Source organism: Aricia agestis, chromosome 2, assembly GCF_905147365.1.
Source record: "Aricia agestis chromosome 2, ilAriAges1.1, whole genome shotgun sequence".
Taxonomy (NCBI): domain Eukaryota; kingdom Metazoa; phylum Arthropoda; class Insecta; order Lepidoptera; family Lycaenidae; genus Aricia; species Aricia agestis.
Genome location: NC_056407.1, coordinates 7,911,435 through 7,934,655, shown reverse-complemented (window position 1 = coordinate 7,934,655; position 23,221 = coordinate 7,911,435). Strand labels below are relative to the sequence as shown.

The 23,221-nt window shown below is 37.1% G+C and overlaps 3 protein-coding genes across 3 annotated transcripts in view; 1 reads left to right on the top strand and 2 right to left on the bottom strand.

Moving 5' to 3' along the window:
• Positions 1-1,355: 1,355 nt before the first annotated feature.
• LOC121739912 (xanthine dehydrogenase-like) lies at positions 1,356-12,880 on the bottom strand. The gene is made up of 8 exons (XM_042132519.1): positions 12,738-12,880; positions 6,300-6,454; positions 3,814-5,941; positions 3,411-3,719; positions 2,951-3,288; positions 2,042-2,846; positions 1,801-1,968; positions 1,356-1,430 (listed from the first exon to the last, which is right to left on the bottom strand). The coding sequence occupies exons 1-8, from the start codon at positions 12,807-12,809 to the stop codon at positions 1,380-1,382; spliced, it is 4,026 nt and encodes a 1,341-aa protein (XP_041988453.1). The 5' UTR covers positions 12,810-12,880; the 3' UTR covers positions 1,356-1,379.
• Positions 12,881-13,683: 803 nt separating this feature from the next.
• On the bottom strand, positions 13,684-14,494 carry LOC121739915 (cytochrome c oxidase assembly protein COX20, mitochondrial). Its single transcript, XM_042132523.1, has 2 exons — positions 14,320-14,494; positions 13,684-14,102 (listed from the first exon to the last, which is right to left on the bottom strand). The coding sequence occupies exons 1-2, from the start codon at positions 14,371-14,373 to the stop codon at positions 13,788-13,790; spliced, it is 369 nt and encodes a 122-aa protein (XP_041988457.1). The 5' UTR covers positions 14,374-14,494; the 3' UTR covers positions 13,684-13,787.
• Positions 14,495-22,593: 8,099 nt separating this feature from the next.
• LOC121739913 (protein numb) overlaps positions 22,594-23,221 on the top strand; it is a 64,625-nt gene continuing 63,997 nt past the window's right edge. The window contains exon 1 of the mRNA XM_042132522.1: positions 22,594-22,656. The gene's annotated coding sequence lies outside the window, so the exon portion shown is untranslated. The remainder of the gene's footprint in view (positions 22,657-23,221) is intronic.

Here is a 23,221-nt window from a genome sequence, read left to right as displayed (position 1 = left end):
TGGAATACTATATCAATCTACAAAGGTAAGTACATCATAATTATTATTTACATCAATTGGTGAAAGAACTAAATTAACATTTCTAGAATGCTTAATTATAATTAAATAATCATATTTATATTAAATTATCATTATCATTATCAGAATCTCTTCAAGCACGTACTTTTTAAATTAATTAAACTAAGTGTATCCATGGTTCCTCTAAGGTGTGTGTGTGTGTGTGTGTGTGTGTGTGTGTGTGTATGTGTGTGTGTGTGTGTGTGTGTGTGTGTGTGTGTGTGTGTGTGTGTGTGTGTGTGTGTGTGTGTGTGTGTGTGTGTGTGTGTGTGTGTGTGTGTCTGTGCATGTGGGTGGGTGTGAATGTGTTTGTGTATGGGAGATGGAGAGTTACAATGTGTATGAAATAATACTCTCGGAGTCCCTATAATTTAGATTTAGTAGCCATTTCTGCACTTCCCTTTTACAACTGTAGCTACTTAAGGATATAATATTATTAATTACTATGTATACATGCACGATCAAAGTGCCGATATATGCATGCAAATATGCACGAAAAATGGTCCAAATATGCACAAAATATGCACAATCAAAAGTCACTTATTATTAAAATTTATTATTTTTGGAAGAGTTTTCCGGTGTTTTCCATAGTAAATGCGCTAATTTCCATAAAGCCATCAAATCCAGGATTTTTTCATTCTTTCCGATTGCAATCTTAGTGCTCATGGAAGTTCATTACCTACTTTATTCCATTTTTTTCTAATGTTGCCAAGTACAAAGAAACATTTTGTTTCTAGAAAGATATTGATTAAAAATATCGGGTGAATTGTGGAAGTCTTGAAACAGGTGTAGAGCCACATATTTGAAGTATTTTGATCTATCGTACCTCTGTTTCGTGGCCTCGGTGTGTACTATGATAGCTAGTTTGTAGATTACGAGGGCATAATACGGCCGAAATATGCACTATCAACGAAAATTTGCCAAAATATGCACTATCGCCTAAAAGGTGCCAATATATGCATTGCATATGCAAATATGCAAATGCATATATAATCCGATGTCTACTAATAACTAATGTCTAATTCGCCATTGTCAGTTCCTGAAGTGTGGTTGCAGGTAATTTCGATGGCCTAATATCGCTGAGCCGGTACCATGTCAATTTTGACCAAAAATATTTGTGTGTTATCAACTCACCAGTTTAGAGACCGTTTTCTGTGTTATCAGTAGAATATTGAAATAGGTAAACAATTTGTGTCAAGGAACTGTTGTAATTATAAAGGTAATTTTAGTGAGGTAAGTAAATTATTATTTAAAATATTAGTTGGATAAATTAAATTCCAGTAGAGTTATTGTAGATTATTGATATTTTTATTGGCTCTATTTTATAATATAATGTTCCACGGTTGGTCGACGTGTCTTACAGTCGGCTCCACCTGCAATAAAACGTTGACTTGTTATTTAGAATAGATTCAACTCAAGACATACTATCTACCAGCCCCAGCACGAGCGTCATAAGTTTGCACATACAAAATTAAAAAAATATTTTCCGCTTTCAGCGCTGCTTCATTCACAGTGACTATAGAGGGGACTCATACAATCCGTAAAGCATTATTATTTACTTTGTTTTGTAACACCCAGTACAAATGTAGTTAATAATAACACTTAACCCATGTTGCTTTGAAATTTAAGGAAAAGAAAAAATCCCCCAGATTCTTCACTATAATTATTCACACAACGTAAAATTCGTCAATAGAATGTAAAAATAAAAGTAATTATTGTCGTGGTTGATATTACATTTCGTACCTCTTGTGTTATAAAATCTTCACATGCCATTCTAATTCGAGCACATGTAGCTGGGACGATTAGGGAAAATTCAGGACTGACCCCCGCATCAACTCGAGCATACTTTATGGCTTCTTTGATGGCAAAGAAAACTGACGCAGAGAGGAAAAGTGGTGGCTCACCTACAGCCTAAAAATGAACAAAAGCTATTACAGGCTACCTAAAAGAAAACTTAAATTAAAGACTCAAAATAATAACTAACCTTCGAAGAAAAGACAGCGCGTGGATTTGGAGCTCCTTTCAATAAAGTGACATTAAATTCTTTAGGTATATCAGACAGCGTCGGTATTTTGTAAGTGCCTGGACCGCGCGAGAGGACTTCACCCTCTGGAGATACTAGAATTTCTTCCATGGTGTAAAATCCGTAGCCCTGAACAAAGGCTCCCTCAATTTGTCCAATGTCTATAGCAGGATTGAGACTTTCACCTATATCCATCACGATATCAGTTCTTACGACTTGATGGTCTCCGGTAAGACAGTCTACTATAACCTCAGAACATGCCACTCCAAAAGTAAAGTATTCGAATAGATTTCCAGAATTCGTTTCTTCGTTGTACTCTATTTTCGGCGCCGAATAGAAGCCGGTTGCTGACAACGACACTCGGTCAAAATATGCTGCAGAAATCCATTCCTCCCATGTTCCAGTTGGATTTTTGATTTTGATCGGTTCCAATCTTTCATTTATTTTACGACAAGCATCGATTACGGCCATACCGTACAAGTCAGAACTCAAGCTGGCTGCAGTTGACGTACTGTTCGGGACTTTATCTGTTGCCATTTCACTTATATGAATCTTTGTGATGTCTATTCCTAAACATCTAGAAGCCACTTGCATCATCTTTGTGAAGAGACCTTGGCCCATTTCAATACCACCTATAGATAGTAGGACAGATCCATCTATGTAAATAAGAATCAATGCACCCCCTTGCATTAGGAAGTCAGTTTGGAAGGAGATGCCAAATTTGGTTGGAACCAAACTAATGCCTTTCTTTTTCCATCTATTTTGGCTGAAAATAAGAAAGATATAATGAGTCGATGATCGGACACATATTCAGGTACCTTTAAGGATTACATTATATTATCATCTGAAAATGTAAGTTCACATATCTACCTATTAAACTCTTTGATAATTTTCTTCCGTTGCCAGTATTTCGAAATTTCTATGCATTCCTTCCAACATCGGTATATCGTACAGTGAGTAAGTTCTTGATTAAAGTGTGTGAAATCACCTACACGGTACAAATTAATTTCCATTACGTCTTCATATGGCTTATTAATTTTTTCAGCTATGTCCCTAATCACCACTTCAGCAGCCATCATAGCTTGAGGAGCGCCAAATCCTCTGAATGCAGTATTTGACGGAAGATTGGTTTTACAAAGGTAACCGTTAACTTCAATATTCGGTATATTGTAACAGTTATCAACATGCATTATTGCTTTATATACTAGCTAAAAGGTAAGAAAGTAGCAGAAATGTATTACGTATCCGTTAATTATAAAATAAATATTTGTAATATTTTCAGCTATAAAAATCTTTGCAATCAAATCACAGATAGGAATAAAAGTCTTACCGAGCAAGAAATATCCATGAAATTACCAGCGTTGAAATACATGTCAAAAATAGCAGCAGTAATCTTGCCGTCGTCATCACAGGAGACTTTATATTTGATCAACGACGGATGTCTGAAACCAGTCATCTGCATATCCTCGTCTCTATCTAGCACACCTCTTACAGGTTTCTTCAGTTTATATGCAGCTATAGCCACTGGTATAGTCAATACAACACCCCTAGTTTCTTTTCCTCCGAAGCCACCACCTATTCTTTTGACTCTTGTTACTACATTGTGATTTGGAATACCAAGAACTTCGGCAGCTACTCGCTGTAAAACAAGCAAATGAAATTAATACCATTTTTAAAGAAATTAACTATGATTATCTTTTATCTACAGTTAGTAACGCTTAGTAAGTACTTACCGAAATTTCTGCAGGGTTTTGTGATGAACATATTATTTCCAGATCATCTTCTTTTCTCACCGCTAAAGCAGACATTGTTTCTAAATAAAAATGTTCTTGGGATCCGTTTCTTATATATCCTTCAATAATGTTACGAGATCGTGAAAATATTTTTTCTACGTTGCCTTTCCTAATTGTTTTCGGATACCCAGTGAAATATGATTTATGTTTTATAGCATCTTCAATAGTAATAACAACTGGCCGTAATTTTTCGTAAATCACCGACACAAGATTTTTTGCCTTACGTGCAATGCTTTCAGATTTCGCAACGACAGCTCCAATCACACAAGCTTGGCTCGAGACTGTATCGCTAGCAAATATCTGTTCGTCTTTTACAATAGTTCCCATTTTGTTTCTTTCCTTAGACAAATCGGAAGCCGAAAAAAAAGCGACGACACCAGGCAATGCTAACGCTTTACTAACATCAATCATCTTAATTCTTGCAAAGCATTCTGAGCTTTTTATTAAACACAAATAGAGTTCTTCGTTGAGTGGCGGGATATCATCACAATAAATTGCCTCTCCAGTAGCCTGCTTTAATGCTGATCTGTGAACTATAGGCTTCCCAATATTGTCATGTTTGTGAATCACGTTACTATTTATTTCGAAACATTGAGAACTTTTAGGATCTTCACTATGGATTTGGAAAACGCCGGACTGTTGTTTTGTATTTAAAAGGCCATTATTTTTCATGTTACTGAAAACGTACATATAAAATCTGTAAAACAGACTCAGACAAAGAGATTTCCTGTAATTTGCCATTCCCCCAGGAGCAGAATCATCGAGCTCTAATTCTTCGACAAGTAATTTTAAAAGTACTTTTAAAGTTTTGTCGTTCCACTTACATCCTGTGAACGCGTGCGATGCTTTAGTAGCACAGACTGTGGTTGATGCCATACCTCCGTAACATAACTGGGCTTGAGATACTGTGAAGTCATCTGCGAATTTAATGTTAAATGCTGCCGTCACAATTGAAATATCATCATCTCTTCTTCGAGATTGCTTGTAGGATTTAAAATACTGACAACTATCTACAAATGGTATTTCAATAGCTATTACTATTTCGTCTTCTGCTATATTAACTTTTCGGTAGCCCTTGAAGAAGGTACTGTCAATACGAATATATTTTATTCCATATGTGGTACTGTACACGCAAATGATTGCTTCACAAGCCAACATAATTGGATTCAAGTCAGATATAGGGCTAGCCGTCACTATATTTCCTATAAGTGATGCAACGTTTCTCACTTGATTGCCCGCAAAATAGTGCAGCATTTCTCGAATTGATTCAAATATTGCGGCCTTTTTCCCCTGCTCTCTTATAACTATTTCCAAAAAATCATTAAGATCATTTAACGTGATAGCTGCTCCGATAACAATTCCGCTGTCTACTACTTTTAAAACACTTAGCTCCGGTATCATACTTGGGGAAATCATGATAGGATAATATTTATTTTTGAACTTAACTTCCACTCCTACTTCAGTATTGCCCATTACTATTTTACTATGAGGAAATTTTTGTTTGATGATTGCTAGTTCTTCGAGTGTTCGAGGCCTTATCCACACACCATCATTGCCCCTAAAATATATAAATGCGGATCTGTAAAATTCATCATTTAGTCTTAATTCCGGTGGAAAAATTGGTTCCTGACTGGGGCAGTAAGGAATGAACTCTGATGGCTTGTACAGTTTTGCGTCCTCTTGTAAATCAATGTTTTTATTTCGACAGCAATCTTTTCCCAAGCCACAAGATGAAACTTGATCGACAGATTGGTATTTAGTTTCCCATGGTTCGATAAAAGTTTTGAAACCTTCAATGATGGGTCTATATCCTGTGCATCTGCAGAGGTTTCCTTGTAAGGCAGTTTCGATGTCTTCGTATTTAATGCTTGTTTTATTTCTCAGCAGCGTGTACATGGACATAACTATGCCTGGTGTACAAAATCCGCACTGTGATCCGTGTGCTTTTGCTATTCTCTCTTGGACAGGATGTAATCTCTCCGCGGTCGACCCGATGCCTTCCACTGTGGTCACCGCTTGTCCGTGCAGCGCGCATATTGGCATCAAACAGGCGTTTACCGCAGTATGTCTATTATGTTGTTAAGGAAAATTATGTAATGTAGTTACTGTTATGAATTTAAACGTAAGTAACTACGAATGTAAATGAATACCGCAAAAGTTATATAGGTATCTACAATTTAGGGGACAAAATTATTTAAGGGACAAATTGATAAATATTACCTTTGACAATAGGCCTGTTTGTCTATAGCCTGTATAGGGTCTAATAAGGGTTTCTTCCGTGGAAAAAAGATATCAAAGCCTGCTCTTTCTGTAGTGGTAAGTGGCCACGCTAAGTGAGTTCTTTCTTTGTTGGCAAGGCCATGCAGTATGCTAATGGTAACGTGTAACCAGTGACATCGTGACATTTTCTCGATTTGAAAGGATACTTGACACGGTCTTCATGTTTCCTGTACTGTGACAGCATGACGGTGCAGGCGCCGCAGCCGCCCTCCCCGCAGCCGTACTTGGTGCCGGTCAGCAACAGTCTCTTGCGCAGGTACCACAGCAGCGTCCATGATGGATCAGGGCTCGGTTCCATCACCTGCAAGAATATTATGAAAAGGTAAGTAATAAAAAAGTAGGGTCTAACCGCTAACGTATAGTTAGGGCTTTTTTTTATTTAAGTGCGCATTACGCGAAACTAGAAGGAAGTAGGTATGTCTCATGTCTGAATGACGCTTTAAAAAGGTCTGTAGTCCTTATCTACTTCTAAAGAGAACCAGCTTGGAATTTGCAAATATGTATGTATAAGCAAACTAAAAATAGAATGACAAAAAAAATCCACAGCCGGACATATAACCTCTTTCCTTTTTGGAAGTCGGTTAAAAAGTAGTTTTTATTGGGGCGTAGCTTGTAGGCATAAAATTACCTACCGCTAAATCAAATCGATATTGCGTTTTGCGACCTAAAAAGCGACAGGCGCAAAAATCGAAGTGGTCTTTAATCTTTATAATGTTTTGGCCATAGACTTATAATATACTGTCGTTTTGGCTTTATTTAATTAGGAAATATTCAATTATCAATAAAAATATAATTAAAAATGTAAGTTTTATAAATCAGTTGTTTATAAATTAAGTAGGTAGGTACCATATTAAATATTACTAGACGTTCCGCGCGGCTTCGCCCGCGTAAATTAGGAATTTCACAGACAAATTAGCCCACAAAAATAACCTATAATTCTTCACGTGGTTTGGTACTACTAATCTATACTAATATTATAAATGCGAAAGTATCTCTGTCTGTCTGTCTGTCTGTCTGTCTGTCTGTCTGTCTGTCTCGCTTTCACGCCAAAACTACTGAACCGATTGTAATGAAATTTTGTACACAGATAGTCTAAAGCCCGAGAAAGGACATAGGCTACTTTTTAACTGGAAAAGGGTGTTGTAAGGGGGTGAAAATGCGTAAATTTGGTCAAATTAAGTTAGTTCCAAAAACTCAAAATAGATGGCGCCAAGAGTCCCCTAGATCGCGCTATTGCTTGCTCATATTATGTATTTCTATAATGGCGGCTCTCGACATAGGCGAACGCGTTGGCCAACGCGTCTGCAGACGCGTTGGCAGTGCGCTTGCAACGGCGTTTGTGAGTAATCCACACATAGGAAGGTCGTTCAGTATGCTTTGGATCGCGCCAATGTGCGGACGGATTCAAAATGGATGTTGAGTCGCTAACAGCTGCAGCTGTTTTTTATTCACAGCTTATAATTACTTTGTAAATGTGGACAAGAAATAGTTTTTAAAGGGTATTCTCGAAATAAAGTAAAAGGCGAGAAAACGTAACAAACAAAGAAATAAACTCACTTTTGCATATTTTATATTATTAAAATAATTTTTTTTATTACTTATTATTTATTATATATAAAAATTATTACTTATTACTTATTATAATTATCATGATTAATAATTAATAATATTTATTTATTAAATATTTAATTTATTTTGTTTTTAGTATATTTTGTTGTTATAGCGACAACAGATATAGGTACATAATCTGTGAAAATTTCAGAAATCTAGCTAAGTATAGCGGTTCTTGAGATACAGCCTGGAGACAGACAGACGGACAGACAGATGGACAGACAGACAGACGGACAGACAGAAATGCAGACAGACGTTGAAGTCTTAGTAATAGGGTCCCGTTTTTACCCGTTGGGTACGGAACCCTAAAAACATCGTGAGGAAAATAGAATGTCCAATAACCTTATTTTTTTTTGCAACTTTTGATATGATTTTTGGTTCCACAGGCAGTTTTTACTCTGATAGGGTCTATACAGACGGACCGCATTTCAACTGCAATCCAACCGCGAATTGCAGTTCAAGTGCAGTTTGAATGCAGTTGACATGACTGCAATAGAACTGCAAACCAAATGCGCAGTCGAATTGCAGTTCAGTTGCAGTTGGCGTGCAGTCGTGTGAACCGCATACCGACTGCATCCAAACTGCACTGCTACTGATTCCATGCGCGGGAGAGCAGAGCGTACGGGTGGGTGGGATAGTGCAGTTTGGATGCAGTCGGTATGAAGTTCACACGACTGCAGTCAACTGCAATCCGACTGCGCGTTCGGTTTGCAGTTCTATTGCAGTCGTGTCAACTGCATTCAAACTGCACTTCAACTGCAATTTGCGGTTGGATTGCAGTTGAAATGCAGTCCGTCTGTATAGACCCATAGGGCCCAATAAATTTAAATGTTTTCTCGATACTCATATTGTTCGCCATTTCGTCAAGTTAGATGTTAATTCGCCACAAGAAGGAAACGTGCACTCTTCATCGCCGCTCCGGGCGAACTGATCGCGCGGCCTATGTGTGGATGGCAGTGTTGCCAGAGCTGTATGTTCGAAAGTTACTTATTGTCATGCGAAAAGTAACATTTTGAGGGGAAAAGTAACATTTCGTATTACATATATAATATTTTAAATGGGGGGGGGGGGGGGGGGGGGTTTATCCAGAATGCACGAAAACATACTATACATATAGAGATATAGAGATGAAGTGATTTTTTGGATTCCGTATAATTATTTTATTATTAAAATTATTTATATACCTATTAAAATGAAAATATAATAACATAAGCTCATATACAAAAAAACACAATTTTTGGCCTATTTTTGCTCTATCACGGTACGGAACCCTTTATGAGCGAGTCAGACTCGTGGGCGGGGGCGCTGCTGATAAAGGAGAACTGTCAAAAATTTGTTTTTGTATGATGGCAGCGTTAGTTGCTTTTTTCGCCACGTTCATTCAAAGCATTGTCAGCTGTAACGACAAAACTCAATAAAACTAAGTGTGTTTCGTTTTCGCATTTTTGGTTTCAAACTTTTTTTTTTTTTCAATTACCAAAAGTAACGTAAAAGTAACATCTGTAGTCATGTGACATGTCACATGAATGTAACATGCAAGGGTCAAAAGTAACGTAAAATGTTACAAAAGTAACATTCTGGCAACGCTGGTGGATGGAGCGCGAAGCTTGCGACAAATGTCCTTTGATCTTTTGCCGACATTTCCGACCCGCGCGGCAAGCTCGCAGACGCGTCGGCCAACGTCTAAATACCTACGGCCAACGCGCGAACGCCCGTTCTACACATTGGGCCAACGCGTCTGCAGACGCGTTGGCCATCGCGTTCGCCTATATATCAAGTGCCGGCATAAGAGGTGGTACCATGTCAAGCTTGGTTTTCGATTTTTTCGATTGTTATACAATATACACGTTCTATACTTAATATTATAAATGCGAAAGTATCTCTGTCTGTCTGTCTGTCTCGCTTTCACGCCAAAACTACTGAACCGATTGTAATGAAATTTTGTACACAGATAGTCTAAAGCCTGAGAAAGGACATAGGCTACTTTTTAACTGGAAAAGGGGGTTGTAAGGGGGTGAAAATGCGTAAATTTGGTCAAATTAAGTTAGTTCCAAAAACTCAAAATAGATGGCACCAAGAGTCCCCTAGATCGCGCTATTGCTTGCTCATGCGTATTTCTATAAGAGGTGGTGCCATATCGAGTTAATATTTCGATTCTTTCGATTGTTATACATGTTATTAAATAACTCACGTACCTATAATAAATACTAAATAGTTTATGGCCTATGGGTATTGGCTATTGGGCAAAGCTAAAGTTGTGTAATGCATTATGCAGCTAAGTTGTGTAACGCTAAATAAGCTTTAAAAGGTATAAAAAAGTTTAATTTAAAAAATCATATTATGTGCACACTACACAGCTGTTTTGGGTATTTTGATTTAAGGGGTACCAGGGTTTTAAAAAGCTTTTGACACCAATTTTATTGACACCGCGCGCTATAAACTGAAGTCCACGCGGACGAAGTCGCGGGCAACAGCTAGTATATTATATTCTGTGACGTGGTCTACTACTTTTTATCTGTGACTGTGAATAACATAAACATTGCTCCAGTAGTTCGTGAGATAAGCCCTTTCTAATAATTTTCCCCGTTTTTAGGGTTCCGTACCTACCTAAAAGGTAAAAACGGGACCCTATTACTGAGACTTCGATGTCTGTCCGTCTGGTCTGTATGTCTGTCTGTCTCCAGGCTGTAGGTATCTCAAGAACCGCTATAGCTTGACTTCTGAAATTTTTACAGATTGTGTATTTCTGTTGCCGCTATAACAACAAATAAATAAGTAGGTACTAAAAATAAAATAAAATACTTAAGGGGGGCTCCTATACACCAAACGTGATTTTTGGCCTTTTTTGCTCGATACTCGACAGGTATCAATAATGGTAACAAGTAGGCAGTTAAAATTCTCAGAAAATCTTCAATTAAGTAAGTATATATTTTGTATTTTATTACTTACTTAATAATAATAAAATTAAAATAAAATAAATATTAAAGAGGGACTCCCATACAAAATACACAATAATTGGCCTATTAATGCTCTAACAACTAATAACTTATATATTTTCTTTAACAGTACGGAACCCTACGTGCGCGAGTCCGACTCGCACTTGGCCGATAAGTAATTATTTCCACATTTTGCTCTGTTTCTTTGCTCCTATTAGTCTTGGCGTCATAAAATAATTACAGCCAATAAGGCTTCCTCGATCAAATATGATAGCTCATATCTAACACTAAAATAATTTTTAAAATCGGACCAGTAGTTCTTGAGATTAGCGCGTTCAAACAAACTCTTCCGCTTTATAATCTATACTAATATTATAAATGCGAAAGTATCTCTGTCTGTCTGTCTGTCTGTCTGTCTCGCTTTCACGCCAAAACTACCGAACCGATTGTAATGAAATTTTGTATACAGATAGTCTAAAGCCTGAGAAAGGACATAGGCTACTTTTTTACTGGAAAAAAGGGTTGTAAGGGGGTGAAAATACGAAAATTTGTTCAAATTAAGTTAGTTCCAAAAATTCATACTAGATGGCGCCGTGCGTCTCTTACATCGCGCTAACGCTTGCACAACATCTTTCTATAAGAGGTGGTATCATCATGTATTTGAGTTTCGATTTTTTTTCGATTGTTATTTCTTTTTTACGTTATTTAATAAGTCAGTACTTTGTGACGTAATCCTATCAATGATAAATAGTTTATGGGTAAGGTTGTGTAATTGGCTAAATAAGCTTTAAAATTTGGCATAAAATATTATAAAGTTTAATTTTAAAAATGAAATATTATGTGCACACTGCACAGCTGTTTTGATTTAAGGGGTACCAGGGTTTTTTTTTATAAAAGCTTTTGACACCAATTTTGTTGACATCGCGCGTTATAAACTGAAGTCCACGCGGACGAAGTCGCGGGCAACAGCTAGTATTAGTATAGATGCTAGCTGGTACTAAATAGGTAATAATCGACATTACGTCTATGTTGCGAAATATTTTTGAAACAACATTGCGCAATATCACCCAAAAAATATACAACTCGATGAAGACGATCAGCTGTAGTCGCGCGGCGAGTTAGCTAAAACCTCCTTTTATAAAAAATCCCACAAAACGGAAGAATACCTTATTTAGCTTTTTGGACTGGACTGGATTTGTGTATCATCCCACAAAAAATACGAATTGAGTGTAATGAATGCAGTTATGTTCTTTAGACCATTGATTGGGTTGTATTGCACCAGAGGCGTGGTTAAAGTTAAAGTTATTTTTATAGTTAAATAGTTATGGCGTCCTTTAGCTTTAACTTTAACCTCAACTTTAAATGGAGAAATTCACGTATGAGCGGAGGTAAGGACTAAGGACGCCATATTTAACTTTAACCAAAGGTTTGACATTTTGCACTGTAGTTAAAGTTAAAGTTAAGGTTAGTTGGTGCAACCCAGTCAGAACAAGTTTTCAAAACACAACACATTTTTTGTGGGTTAATACACAAATGCTTAGCAGCAACCATTTACAAGATAGCTTATAAGTTAGGATTTCTTTTTGTCTGCTTTACCAAGCCAAAGGCCACATCGACAGCTAATAATAATAATTAATATAAGTACGGTACCGTACTTAATATTTTGTAAAGTTCTACTGAAAAATAAATCAGAGTCAAATACACTTGAACAGTGTTACTACTGGTTACGACGACTTTACCTAAAGTAAAGATTGGGAACCTCAGATTCCTGCAGTGGGTCTAGGCACCATACAGGCCAATGGCCATAGCCCATACTCTACACTAACTACAGAGGGTCAATATTTTTCATGCTCATTTGCTTTAATCTGCTCTATATCAAAATATTTTTATTTTTCCTACGCAATTTAAGCAATAAAAAGAACACTTGAGAAGTAGCATAATATTCACTTTTTAATTTTCTATTAAACTGATAATGTCATATTTAGGAATTGCGTACAAACAATAATCATGATTAAAAAATATTTACAGTTTACGTACCTTTTTGCCATTTACGAAAAATACCAAATTCGTTACTCTGTCTTCTGGAATAAAAGCTTCAATTTCTTCCATGGTGTTTTTAACTCAAAATATTATTAAGTGATATTATGTCGCAATATTTTAGCGCCTAAACAAAACACGCACCGGCGCGGGGCGCGACACTCGAGTCGGACGTGCGCACCAACTGTGGCACAGACAGCCCTCGCTTCTGCTTATAAAAACTTTTACACCATACTATCAAATATGACTAACATGCTACCTAGAACACTGTATTAACTAGAGCTTTACGTGCTACGATATTGAACCTTATCTATTTTTATTAAAAAAACTGTTATCAAGCAGAATAACAATAAATAGATAAGACATATCAGAGGTGTTAGATATTTAGACAATCACTCATATAAAAAGTGTGGGAGAATCAACATAATATTGCCCGTAAATGACTTCAAAATTCAACCAATGTTTGAATGTAAGGTACAAATCTATTTGGATAAACAAGCAGGTTGTGGCATTGTATTCAAGCTTTTTGGAAATTGCTTTGTGGTAAAAACTAATTGCACATTATGGCAAACAATGATGCTAGGACCACATCAGTCACATCATCTAATACTTAGCCCGTTGATCGTAGGAAAATGGGACACAATAGATATTCTATTGTGTCTCGTTCACCAGTGAGCATATGGGGTTTGATAACAGATTTTTTAAACTCTTAAAGTTCTCCCTTAATGAAAAGATTATTATTTTTATGTTCATAACATTGCATTGTTAGTTTATAGTTATTCTAACAGTTACTTGCCCAAAATTGGTTATAGAGTACATGTCTACAAGATATGATAACTAAAATAATGTTTATCAATGGTAAAAGGAAATGTAGTAAAATGTCTACAAATAACATTTTTTAGCATAACAGAGTACTAGTGAAAAATGAAACAAATGCTAAGCACACATCCTATATTATTTAATTACATAAACATATATAAAATATTATGTACAGTAAATATCAACATCTAATCATAAATTATCTACAGAAAATTTAAGTTATACTGTTAATTAGACTGTTTTTAAGACACCTTTTTGCTCCAATTCCTTTTCAACTGCAGTTCCTTCGTACTTCATTTTCTCTTTCAAAGCGTCTTGCAATAGTTGAGAGTTAAACCTCTGCTGAGACCATTGCATTCTACAGTAAGTCCAGTACATGAGTGTTACTATTGCAAATGATCCCATGCCAACATGTTGTGATAATACTGGTTTTGATGTTTTTAAAAAGGCAGCAAATCCCATACCAATACCAGAAGATATTCCGTACATAAAACTATCTCTAAAGCATGGAATTTTCGAAACATCCCGTCCAAATATTACTAAGCCCTGCAATAAAAAAAAAAAGTTTTGCAGTAACAATGTTTTTGTAACAGGTAGCCTGTGATTATTAATGTTTTCCTATAGTGCCCCATTTCCTCCAGTCCAACCTAATTACCACTATTGTTAGTAATCATAGTCCTAGTAGGATTAATGAAGTTTTTCATTTATCATTTACTACAACGTTACACAAATAGCTGCAAAATAAAATACTTATAAGTATTACCTTACTCTCTTCCTCTACATCATCTTCTAACATACTCTTTACAACGGTATCCATATTGTAATTTGCTTCTGTTATTGAACTAAACTAAAATAATATTTGTTGATTTAAAATTTGCTTCTATTTTTTAACTAAATAATCAAATTAGCCTAAAATACAATTTCCATCCAGTACGGAGTAGGTACCTATTGGAAAAAGTAAAAACATTTCAGTTGTCAACTTGTCACTGTCACAGATGTCAGTTGTCACTTTTTTTTTCTTAATATGGCGCTCGGTTTTTTAACCATGGCCAGTGTCAAGTAAAATATGGCGGGAAAATATCAGATTATCGTCAAGTTGAAAGTCTAGTAAAAGTCTTAAAAAGTAGTCAGTAAAGTCAACGAGTCAAGACAGTTGTTTTAGTAAAGTGGTACCCTTTACTGAAACTTTTGATGGAGTTTTGGTGGGAACACAAAATGGCATGTTTCTTGAAGTTGTATTACTTGCCCACACTTGTGCACGACATCGAATATTTAATGGTTAATATTCTACCAACATTACTCATAAAAACCGGAATAACACAATTTTAGGAAAATAATACAAAAACACAACGTTACTCTTTCGTATTCTCCATATTCCCGGCATAACTCCAGTTTATGGAGGGTAGATGGTGGAGGAGAACCATAGGAGAACTATCTTATATGGGGGATATTTGAAAAAGTGTCCAGCTGTACGCAGTAAATAACAGTTAAAAAATCCTCCAAAAGTGGCGCTAGCTGCAGCAAAGGGTATGAAATGAATGTAGCTGGTGGTAACAAAATATAAATTGAAGTTAGCCGAATAGCCGAGTCACAGAATTACTGGGTTAATACCAATATATTTTGAAAAATATAACCTAAAATAGCTGAAATAAAAGCTGCTAAATTATTTAAAATTTACCCTGTTGCTACTGTAGCGCCACCTTAATTTAACGCATTTCAGCGGACACTTTTTACATACAGAGATAGTTCTCCTCCATCTACACTCCATAAACTGGAGTTATGCCGGGAATATGGGGAATACGAAAGAGTGACGTTGTGTTTTTGTATTATTTTCCTAAAATTGTGTTATTCCGGTTTTTGTCACTGTCATTGTGACTGATGTGTTGACTTGTCACTCTCTTTTCTCCGTCAACTAAAATTGCTAAAGGGGCCCATTCACGGCAGGCTGCCGGGCTCTGGCGGCGCGGCATGTCCGCGGCTGCCCGCCGTGGATCACACAAACAAGTTTACATGCAGTAATGCAGACGGCGCGGCGGCGCGAGGCGGCAGCTAGCTCTATTCTCTCTATCTCCACTAGAACGAACGTCCTGAACTGACTGCCTCCACTCGTGGTGTGCTTTGTGTACCTACGCGGCGAGGGCAGCTGCAGACATCGACGGGCAGACGCGGTCTTTATTCCTTCGTGGACAAAAAGCCTGCCTCGCCCCTAGGGCTGTAGCTAGAGTCAAATTTGAGGTAGGGCAGCGTCGGTTACAGGTAGGGCGGAAGCAAAAAAAATCGGTCAAGTGCGAGTCGGATTCGTGCACGAAGGGTTTCGTACCGTTATAGATAAAAAAATAGGCCAAAATTGTGTTTTTTGTAATTGAGCCCCCTTTAAATATAAATGTTATTTTAATTGTATTATTAATTAATTAAGTGATTTCGCAAAAATGTCCAGTGCCTACTGTTGCCATTAATATCACTATGCAGCAAAAAAGGCCAAAAAACACGAATCCTTAAATATTGATTTTATTTTGTTTTTAGTATTTGTTGTTTTGATTTATCTCTAGGTCAATGATGTATTCAATTCATTCAATAGTTATTCTTAGATACTTAAAAAAAATCTGTGACAAAGCATGAGCACTATATCTAAGAACTACATATTATTAAATCCTCAATTACGAAGAACAAGCGAACAATATGGTTAAACTTCTGGATGTAGTGATCCACGAATAGCGATTGTATTTTGCGCTTTCACCTGTTTTGAGCAGTGAGGTTTTTCGTCGTCAATTTGCTCTTCAACCTTCCGTTTTTTTCCAAAGAAAGCCCGTATATCCATCGCGAAATCAAAGAATATTCAATTTAATATTATGTCAATACAAAAAAGAACTGTATTTATTTTTGAAGAAAACACTCTTTACTTTACTTCACTTGAACCAAACAACCAACAATCATAAACAACCTTTCGGTAATGTAAAATGTTTATTAACTGGGATTCCCCGTACGAAAGATTGCCGATATTGCAATCTATGGTATTCACAGATACTATTATAATTAAATGGACGCATCGCTTCATGTAATCGTGATTCAAATGCCATCTATACACAGAACAAAGAATTATTATCGACGACTTCTGTGGCCCAATGGTTGGGCGTGTGGAAGCTTAATCTGGGGGTCGCGGGTTCGAATCCTGCCAACGGAACAAAAAGTTTTTAAAGGTATAATAAAAATCTTAACTATATAATGTATAGTTTATATAAGAATAAAGTATATTTCTGTTGTCTAATACCTGTAATGCAAGTCCTTTAGGTCTTCCTTTTTAGGGTTCCGTACCCAAAGGGTAAAAACGGGACCCTATTACTGAGACTTCGATGTCTGTCCGTCTGTCCGTCTGTTTCCAGGCTGTAACTCAAGAACGGTAATAGCTAGAGAAATGAAATTTTCACAGATTATGTATTTCTGTTGCCGCTATAACAACAAATACTAAAAACAAAATAAATTAAATATTTAAGGAGGGCTCCCATACAACAAACGTGATTTTTCTAACATTTTTTGCTTAACTATCAATGATGACAACAGGTAGGCACTTGAAATTTTCACAAAGGCCTTAATAATATATGTAATTTAATAAATACCTAATAATAAAAGTAAAAAAAAAAATTAAGGGTTAGGTAGGTAGGTAGGTCCCATACTATTTTTGCTCTATAACGGTACGTGCGCGGTATAACCCTTCGTGCGCGGGTCCGACTCGCACTTGGCCGATTATTGGTATTTTTAAGGTAGGGCATTGTGATTTTAAGGTAGGGCATTGCCCCACTATGCCCCCCCCTAGCTACGGCCCTGCTCGCCCCGTCGTCTGCAAAACAACAGAGTCCGCCCGGCAGCTAGCGCACGGCGCACGTGCTGGCAGTACAATAATTTACTATACAAACCGTAAATTAGTAATATTTGAACAAAGATACTGAGCACTGAACTACTGAGTACTGACCATGTCATTCCTCATTAGACGTCATTTTTCCTATAATATTATACCAGTTATTCGACCAAGCTTTGCTCGGTATTCGATAACACACGAATAAAATGACATTTTGTAAAAATGATTCCTAGCTAGATCGATTTATCGCCCCCGAAACCCCCTATATACTAAATTTCATGAAAATCGTTGGAGCCGATTCCGAGATTCCAATTTTATATATATATATATATATATATATATATATATATATATATATATATATATATATATATATATATATATATATATATATATATATATATATATATATATATATATATATATATATATATACATACAAGAAGTTTTCGACAATTTTCTATGTTTTCTTTGTGTTAACGATCTTAAAATATATTCTTTGTTTACTGTGAGTGAGCTGAAAAGTGAGCTTCGTAAGAGAAATGCGTCAGTGGTGAGCAAAAAGCCGATCTGAGCGAAAGGTAAACATAGTAATATTTTTGTGTTTTTAGGTTACTTATATTTCTTATTTCACAATTTGTTTAAAGTATAAAGCTACAAAAAGAAAAACTTCCCCAGGTCGTCCCCATCTGGCAGAGTGCCTAGCAAGCTGCCAGCATTGCCACGCTGGATGGCAATTGCTATCCGCTGTGCCAGGCAGCTCCCGGCTCTGGGGTCTCGGGTAGCTTCAATAAGCTTTTTAGATATCTGTCTAAAAAGCTTATGTGCCCCCGGACCCCATGCGCCTACCCTTTGGGTTTCTACCCCAAACGGTTCAAATATGAGATCTCCGCTGAGGTTCTCATATTTGTGCCGCTTCAGGTTTTATGCCTGGTTTGCGGCTGCGCCCGCACAGCTCGAGGTTCCCTGGATATGGGACGGGGCAAGTGTGTCGACACAAGTAGCGTCCCACACAAGGGCCCGTCCCACATTCCAGGGGACCAGGGTCATTCCGTCGGGTCTCTTCCCATCGTCGCGCGCCAAACCGGAGGGCTCCAGTATAGCTGGCATACCGGCAGTGACAAGAGCCCGACGAATGAGGTCGTTCAGGCTGTGATGCCGCGAAAAGAGCAATACAACCCGTGGTGACCGTAGCTGTCTACGTGCGCGCCGCAAACACACTGATGGGGGACGACATGGGGAGCACCAAGACGCAGGGCAGTAGCTAAGCGGAATGTGTTACGGTCCAGCAATGTTCCAGTGTTTTTAGATGGTAGTGCCTGCAGCCAAGCTCCCGATTCCCATCTCTCCACAGCCAAAAGTCGAGCCCGTTCTGCGGCACTGGTAGACGTGTTTAACAGTTTATTACGCACCAGTTCGCAGATGGGCCCGTCCCAGAGCCTTTGGGAAGATGTGTTCTCGGGGACCTTACTGCCGGCACTAGCAATGTCCCAGGCATCCTTGGCCTCGTCAGCAAAAGGAATAACTAAAGGGCAAGACGAGGGCTCTAAAATTCTGGCTATTGTTGCGCGATTTGCATGGACTGAGGACAAGAACGCCGGTAATGCTGTGTCTGATGTTTTCCGTATTCCCAGGCCACCGAACCTTACGGGGAGTGTAGCTTGGATCCAGGAGCGTTCATCAACTTTGATGTTTAAAATTGTGGAAAGCGTATGTTTTAGGGTGTCATCTAAGCTATGGAGAAGTTGTGGAAACTTCCAAAGCTGACAACACCGCAAGACATACGTAAATTTGGGGACGAATAAACAAAATCGAATCAAAGTGAATGCCATGTGAGTTGTGACTGTTAATTTGGAGAAGATGGTCTAAACTTTCACTGAAATTTCGTATTTTCTCATTGATATAATCCGAAAAGGAGTCGGCTAGAATAGGCGAACCCAAGAGAAAAAGTGAATTTCAATCACTGATAATTCTGGGACGACGGACTTGAAGCTGGATATTATTCCGTCTCTTTCCTCACAATTATCAGGGATGAAAAGCTCACACTTCGCCAGGTTCAGACCGAGACCTATAATTTGGAATTCACGAATTAGGGTCCGAAAATCCGAAAGAACTGTAGATACGTCGCTGGCAAGTGTCCCGTCGTCTAGATACCACACGCTGAATTTGGAATTTAGGAGCTCGATGACCGGGTGAATAGCTAGACTGAAGATTGCTGGACCTAGAGGGTCGCCCTGTTGACAGCCAACTTGGGAAGGGGGGAAGTTTTTCTTTTCGCAGCTTTATACTTTAAGTTTGTATATATTGGTATATTTTAGATTGTATTTTTTTATGTTTAGATTGTCCGCTGTATCTTAGTTAATGTGCTTATTTGTTTAAATATGTTATCCTCATAAGGAGTTTTTATTTCAAGATTGGAGGCGTGTGATCGGAACCAAAACTTTGCCGATGGTTTGGGCGATCAAAAAGACAATTCTCTTATCTATCCACACCCTAATACATTCAGAGACATGAACACCGATTAACCTGTTCCAAGCATCAGCAAGCAGGAAATAATATAATATTATCTGTAAAGGTATGTGTATATAGAAATAATAAGTTTGGCTTAGGCTAGACATCATAATTTCACAACTTACCTGTGTATTTACTTCCTTCAAAATAATCATCTTCTGTGAAATGAAGTGAACTTAAGCGTGCCATATTCTTTCCTTGAAATTCTTTATTCACAAGGCATTTCCCCACTTTTTCTTCACTTTGGGTCTTTGGGAAATATATGAACTCTCCAGTTTTTAAAACTCAAAGCACAACATTGAGGCATTTTTACGAAAATTGATAAATAATACTCTTGTTTACAAAAAATGTATTGGATTTGACAGCTCTAATGTGAAATTACGGTCAGTCGACGATGCGACGCCTATCGGGATAAAAAGGCAGTTTTGCTCCTCATTTTTACCGTTGAAATAACGGTAAAAATTGGTATCGGGTAAATTTTCATACCGTTATCTATGCCCTTGAAGCAGTAACGTTATGAAAAAATACCGGTATTTGAAGCCCTGTTCTAAACAACTTCTTACAACAGAAACCGGCATAAACCTAAACCGGTATATTATGTTTATTTTTCTCTATGACAAAAACAAATACATTATACTAGCGGCTATTATTTTATGCTTACCTTGCTTTACCATGCGTAAAAGATTCCATTAAAATTGGGTTAAAGCTTCCCTGTAAACGATATTTGATGTTGTTTTATTTTGTGGCAACAAAATAAATTGATTATCAGCAGCTCCAACTCGGGATAGGCCAACGTATAGTTGACCATGAGTAAAACATTCTTTTCGTAGATCGATACCTACTAATTTGAAAGTCTGACCTTGGGACTTGTTAATAGCCAATGCGAAAGATATTTTTACCGGAAATTGAAGGCGTTTAAATGGGATTGGCAGATCAGTCGGAATAATAGTATCTTCTTTAGGTAAGGATAAAATAATCAAACATAACACTTAAAATATAAAAAAATACAATAAAAATGTGTAGGTATAATAATTATAATATAGTAGTTACAGGATAAATAGTGTAAACCATTTTTATGTTCTGCTTAACATAAAGATTGACTAAGAAATAAAGATTGAAAAAAAATATTTAAAAATCAATGTCCACCCGTGCGAAGCCGGGGCGGGCCGCTAGTTAATTAAAATAGCAATTAAAAATAATAGTCATTCAAAACGTAATGAATAAATGAAGCACTATAATATTATCCCATCAATGAAGCGGCACCCGGCTGTCGCATAACTATTATATTATAAATCTATTGTGTCTGCGATACCCATGATCGAGGTAATAATAATTAATATTTACGTGGACTCTCCAGGCGAGCACACCCGCGCGGCGGGCCTTAACGACGCCCAATTCGCAACGTGCAGCAGAAATCGTAATATTTTAATTTCGCCTTAACATTAAAACCAAACGTCCAATTTTAATCATTCAAAGACCAAATATTATCTACATTAACTGTACTTAGTAATGAAATATTTATTTTGATAAGAATTAATGCCATGAGTAAAATAAAGGCATTTAAATGTAGCCCAAAAACATTTCAAGATTTTTTAATAAAAAAATGGTTATTGTGCCTCACTCAATATAGATAGGTGTAGTGTGTCGCGGACTTTTTTGTAGATATTTAAAAGAGCTACAATTACTTAGAACATTTTATGGTTCTATCTTTTATAGTTTAGGCAGCGTACGCGAAAAAAGTAACATTTCATCCAAAGAAAATCCTAAATATCTTACGGAACCCTATTTTTTTCCAAAATAAAATTTAGTCTATGTTCAGCAAAATTAATGTAAGATTCCAATGGTAAAAGAATCTTTCAAATCGGTCCAGTAGGTTCGGAGCCTATTCAAGACAAACAAACAATCAAATCTTTCCTATTTATAATAGTAGTGTAGATGACTGACTAATGTCAATGATATTGCGTGATAATGCCGTATTTATCTTTTCTGCACTGTCCAGCGGCGCGCTCTCAGCGAGAATATACAGCCGACACCATATTCTCCCGAAATTCTCCTGAAAGTGTGGAGCGGGCATCTTAAAAATTGAATTTTTGAAGGTTCTCTGAAGATTCCCACGATTGCCCACGAATATCTCATGGCGGCTCTCGACATAGGCGAACGCGTTGGCCAACGCGTCTGCAGACGCGTTGGCCCCAATGTGTAGAACGGGCGTTCGCGCGTTGGCCGTAGGTATTTAGACGTTGGCCAACGCGCGAACGCCCGTTCTACACATTGGGCCAACGCGTTCGCCTATGTCGAGAGCCGCCTTCACGCGAGTGTTGAGCAGCCGAGTCTGCTGTAGTCTAGCCGTATTGCCATATTAATTTTTTTTGTCAATGACAGAAAATTTGACAACTGTGCACTGTTGTCACTTGTCAGCTTGTCAAAAATGTCATCGATTCTTGTAAAAATCCAAAATTTTATCCTTTTATTATCTCTAGATTTTCAGACCAAAAATTAGATCAAATTTGTGTAAAGAATCGAATATTTCGAAATATTATTTGTGTTTGTTCTTTTTCTTAGTTATCTAATAGAAATTATACACAAATCGCACAATAGACGTGGGTGTCTGAAACCAGTTATATTTTTAGAAAAATTTGTATTATAATCATTTTCCAGTAATTTTATTAAAAAATTAGGGTGTGCACAATAAATAATGGAAAAGTAACATCATTGCTACAAATCAGTATATGTAAGGTAAGTACTTTTATTTTAATTTTATTAATTTTTATTTGTCTCAGATCCCAAGGGCTAACTAATTCTTGCCGAAAACTGATTATATTATAACTTAAATATTAAGACTTTTAACTGCATTTCTCAATTAATATCCTTGTGCATACTTGTACGAAAAATAGAGTTTACAATTTTGCACTATCCATCTTGCACATTATCTGATACTAGAATAGTAATTGTTACTCGCAACTTCATTACGCCGGAACTATGTATTTATCGCGAGGAAAGTGTACATTTCGGAAGGAATTTTTCTTAGTTCCTACCTTTTTTTTAACATGGGGAAATGCTTTACGCATCCCCGGCAAATCGGCCGGGGTATGACTTATCAGTATCTTCATTTTTAAACATCAAAATCTGTTGAGCTTTTAAATATTAAAACTTAACAGACAGACTGACAGAGTTACTTTCACATATTTTATAACGTTAATATGGATTAGAATTGGGCTGGATAGTCTAAATAAAGGGTTGGCATTTGAATCACGCATTATAGGTAGAGGGGCAAGAACGGTGGCATTTTATAGGGGTTAGT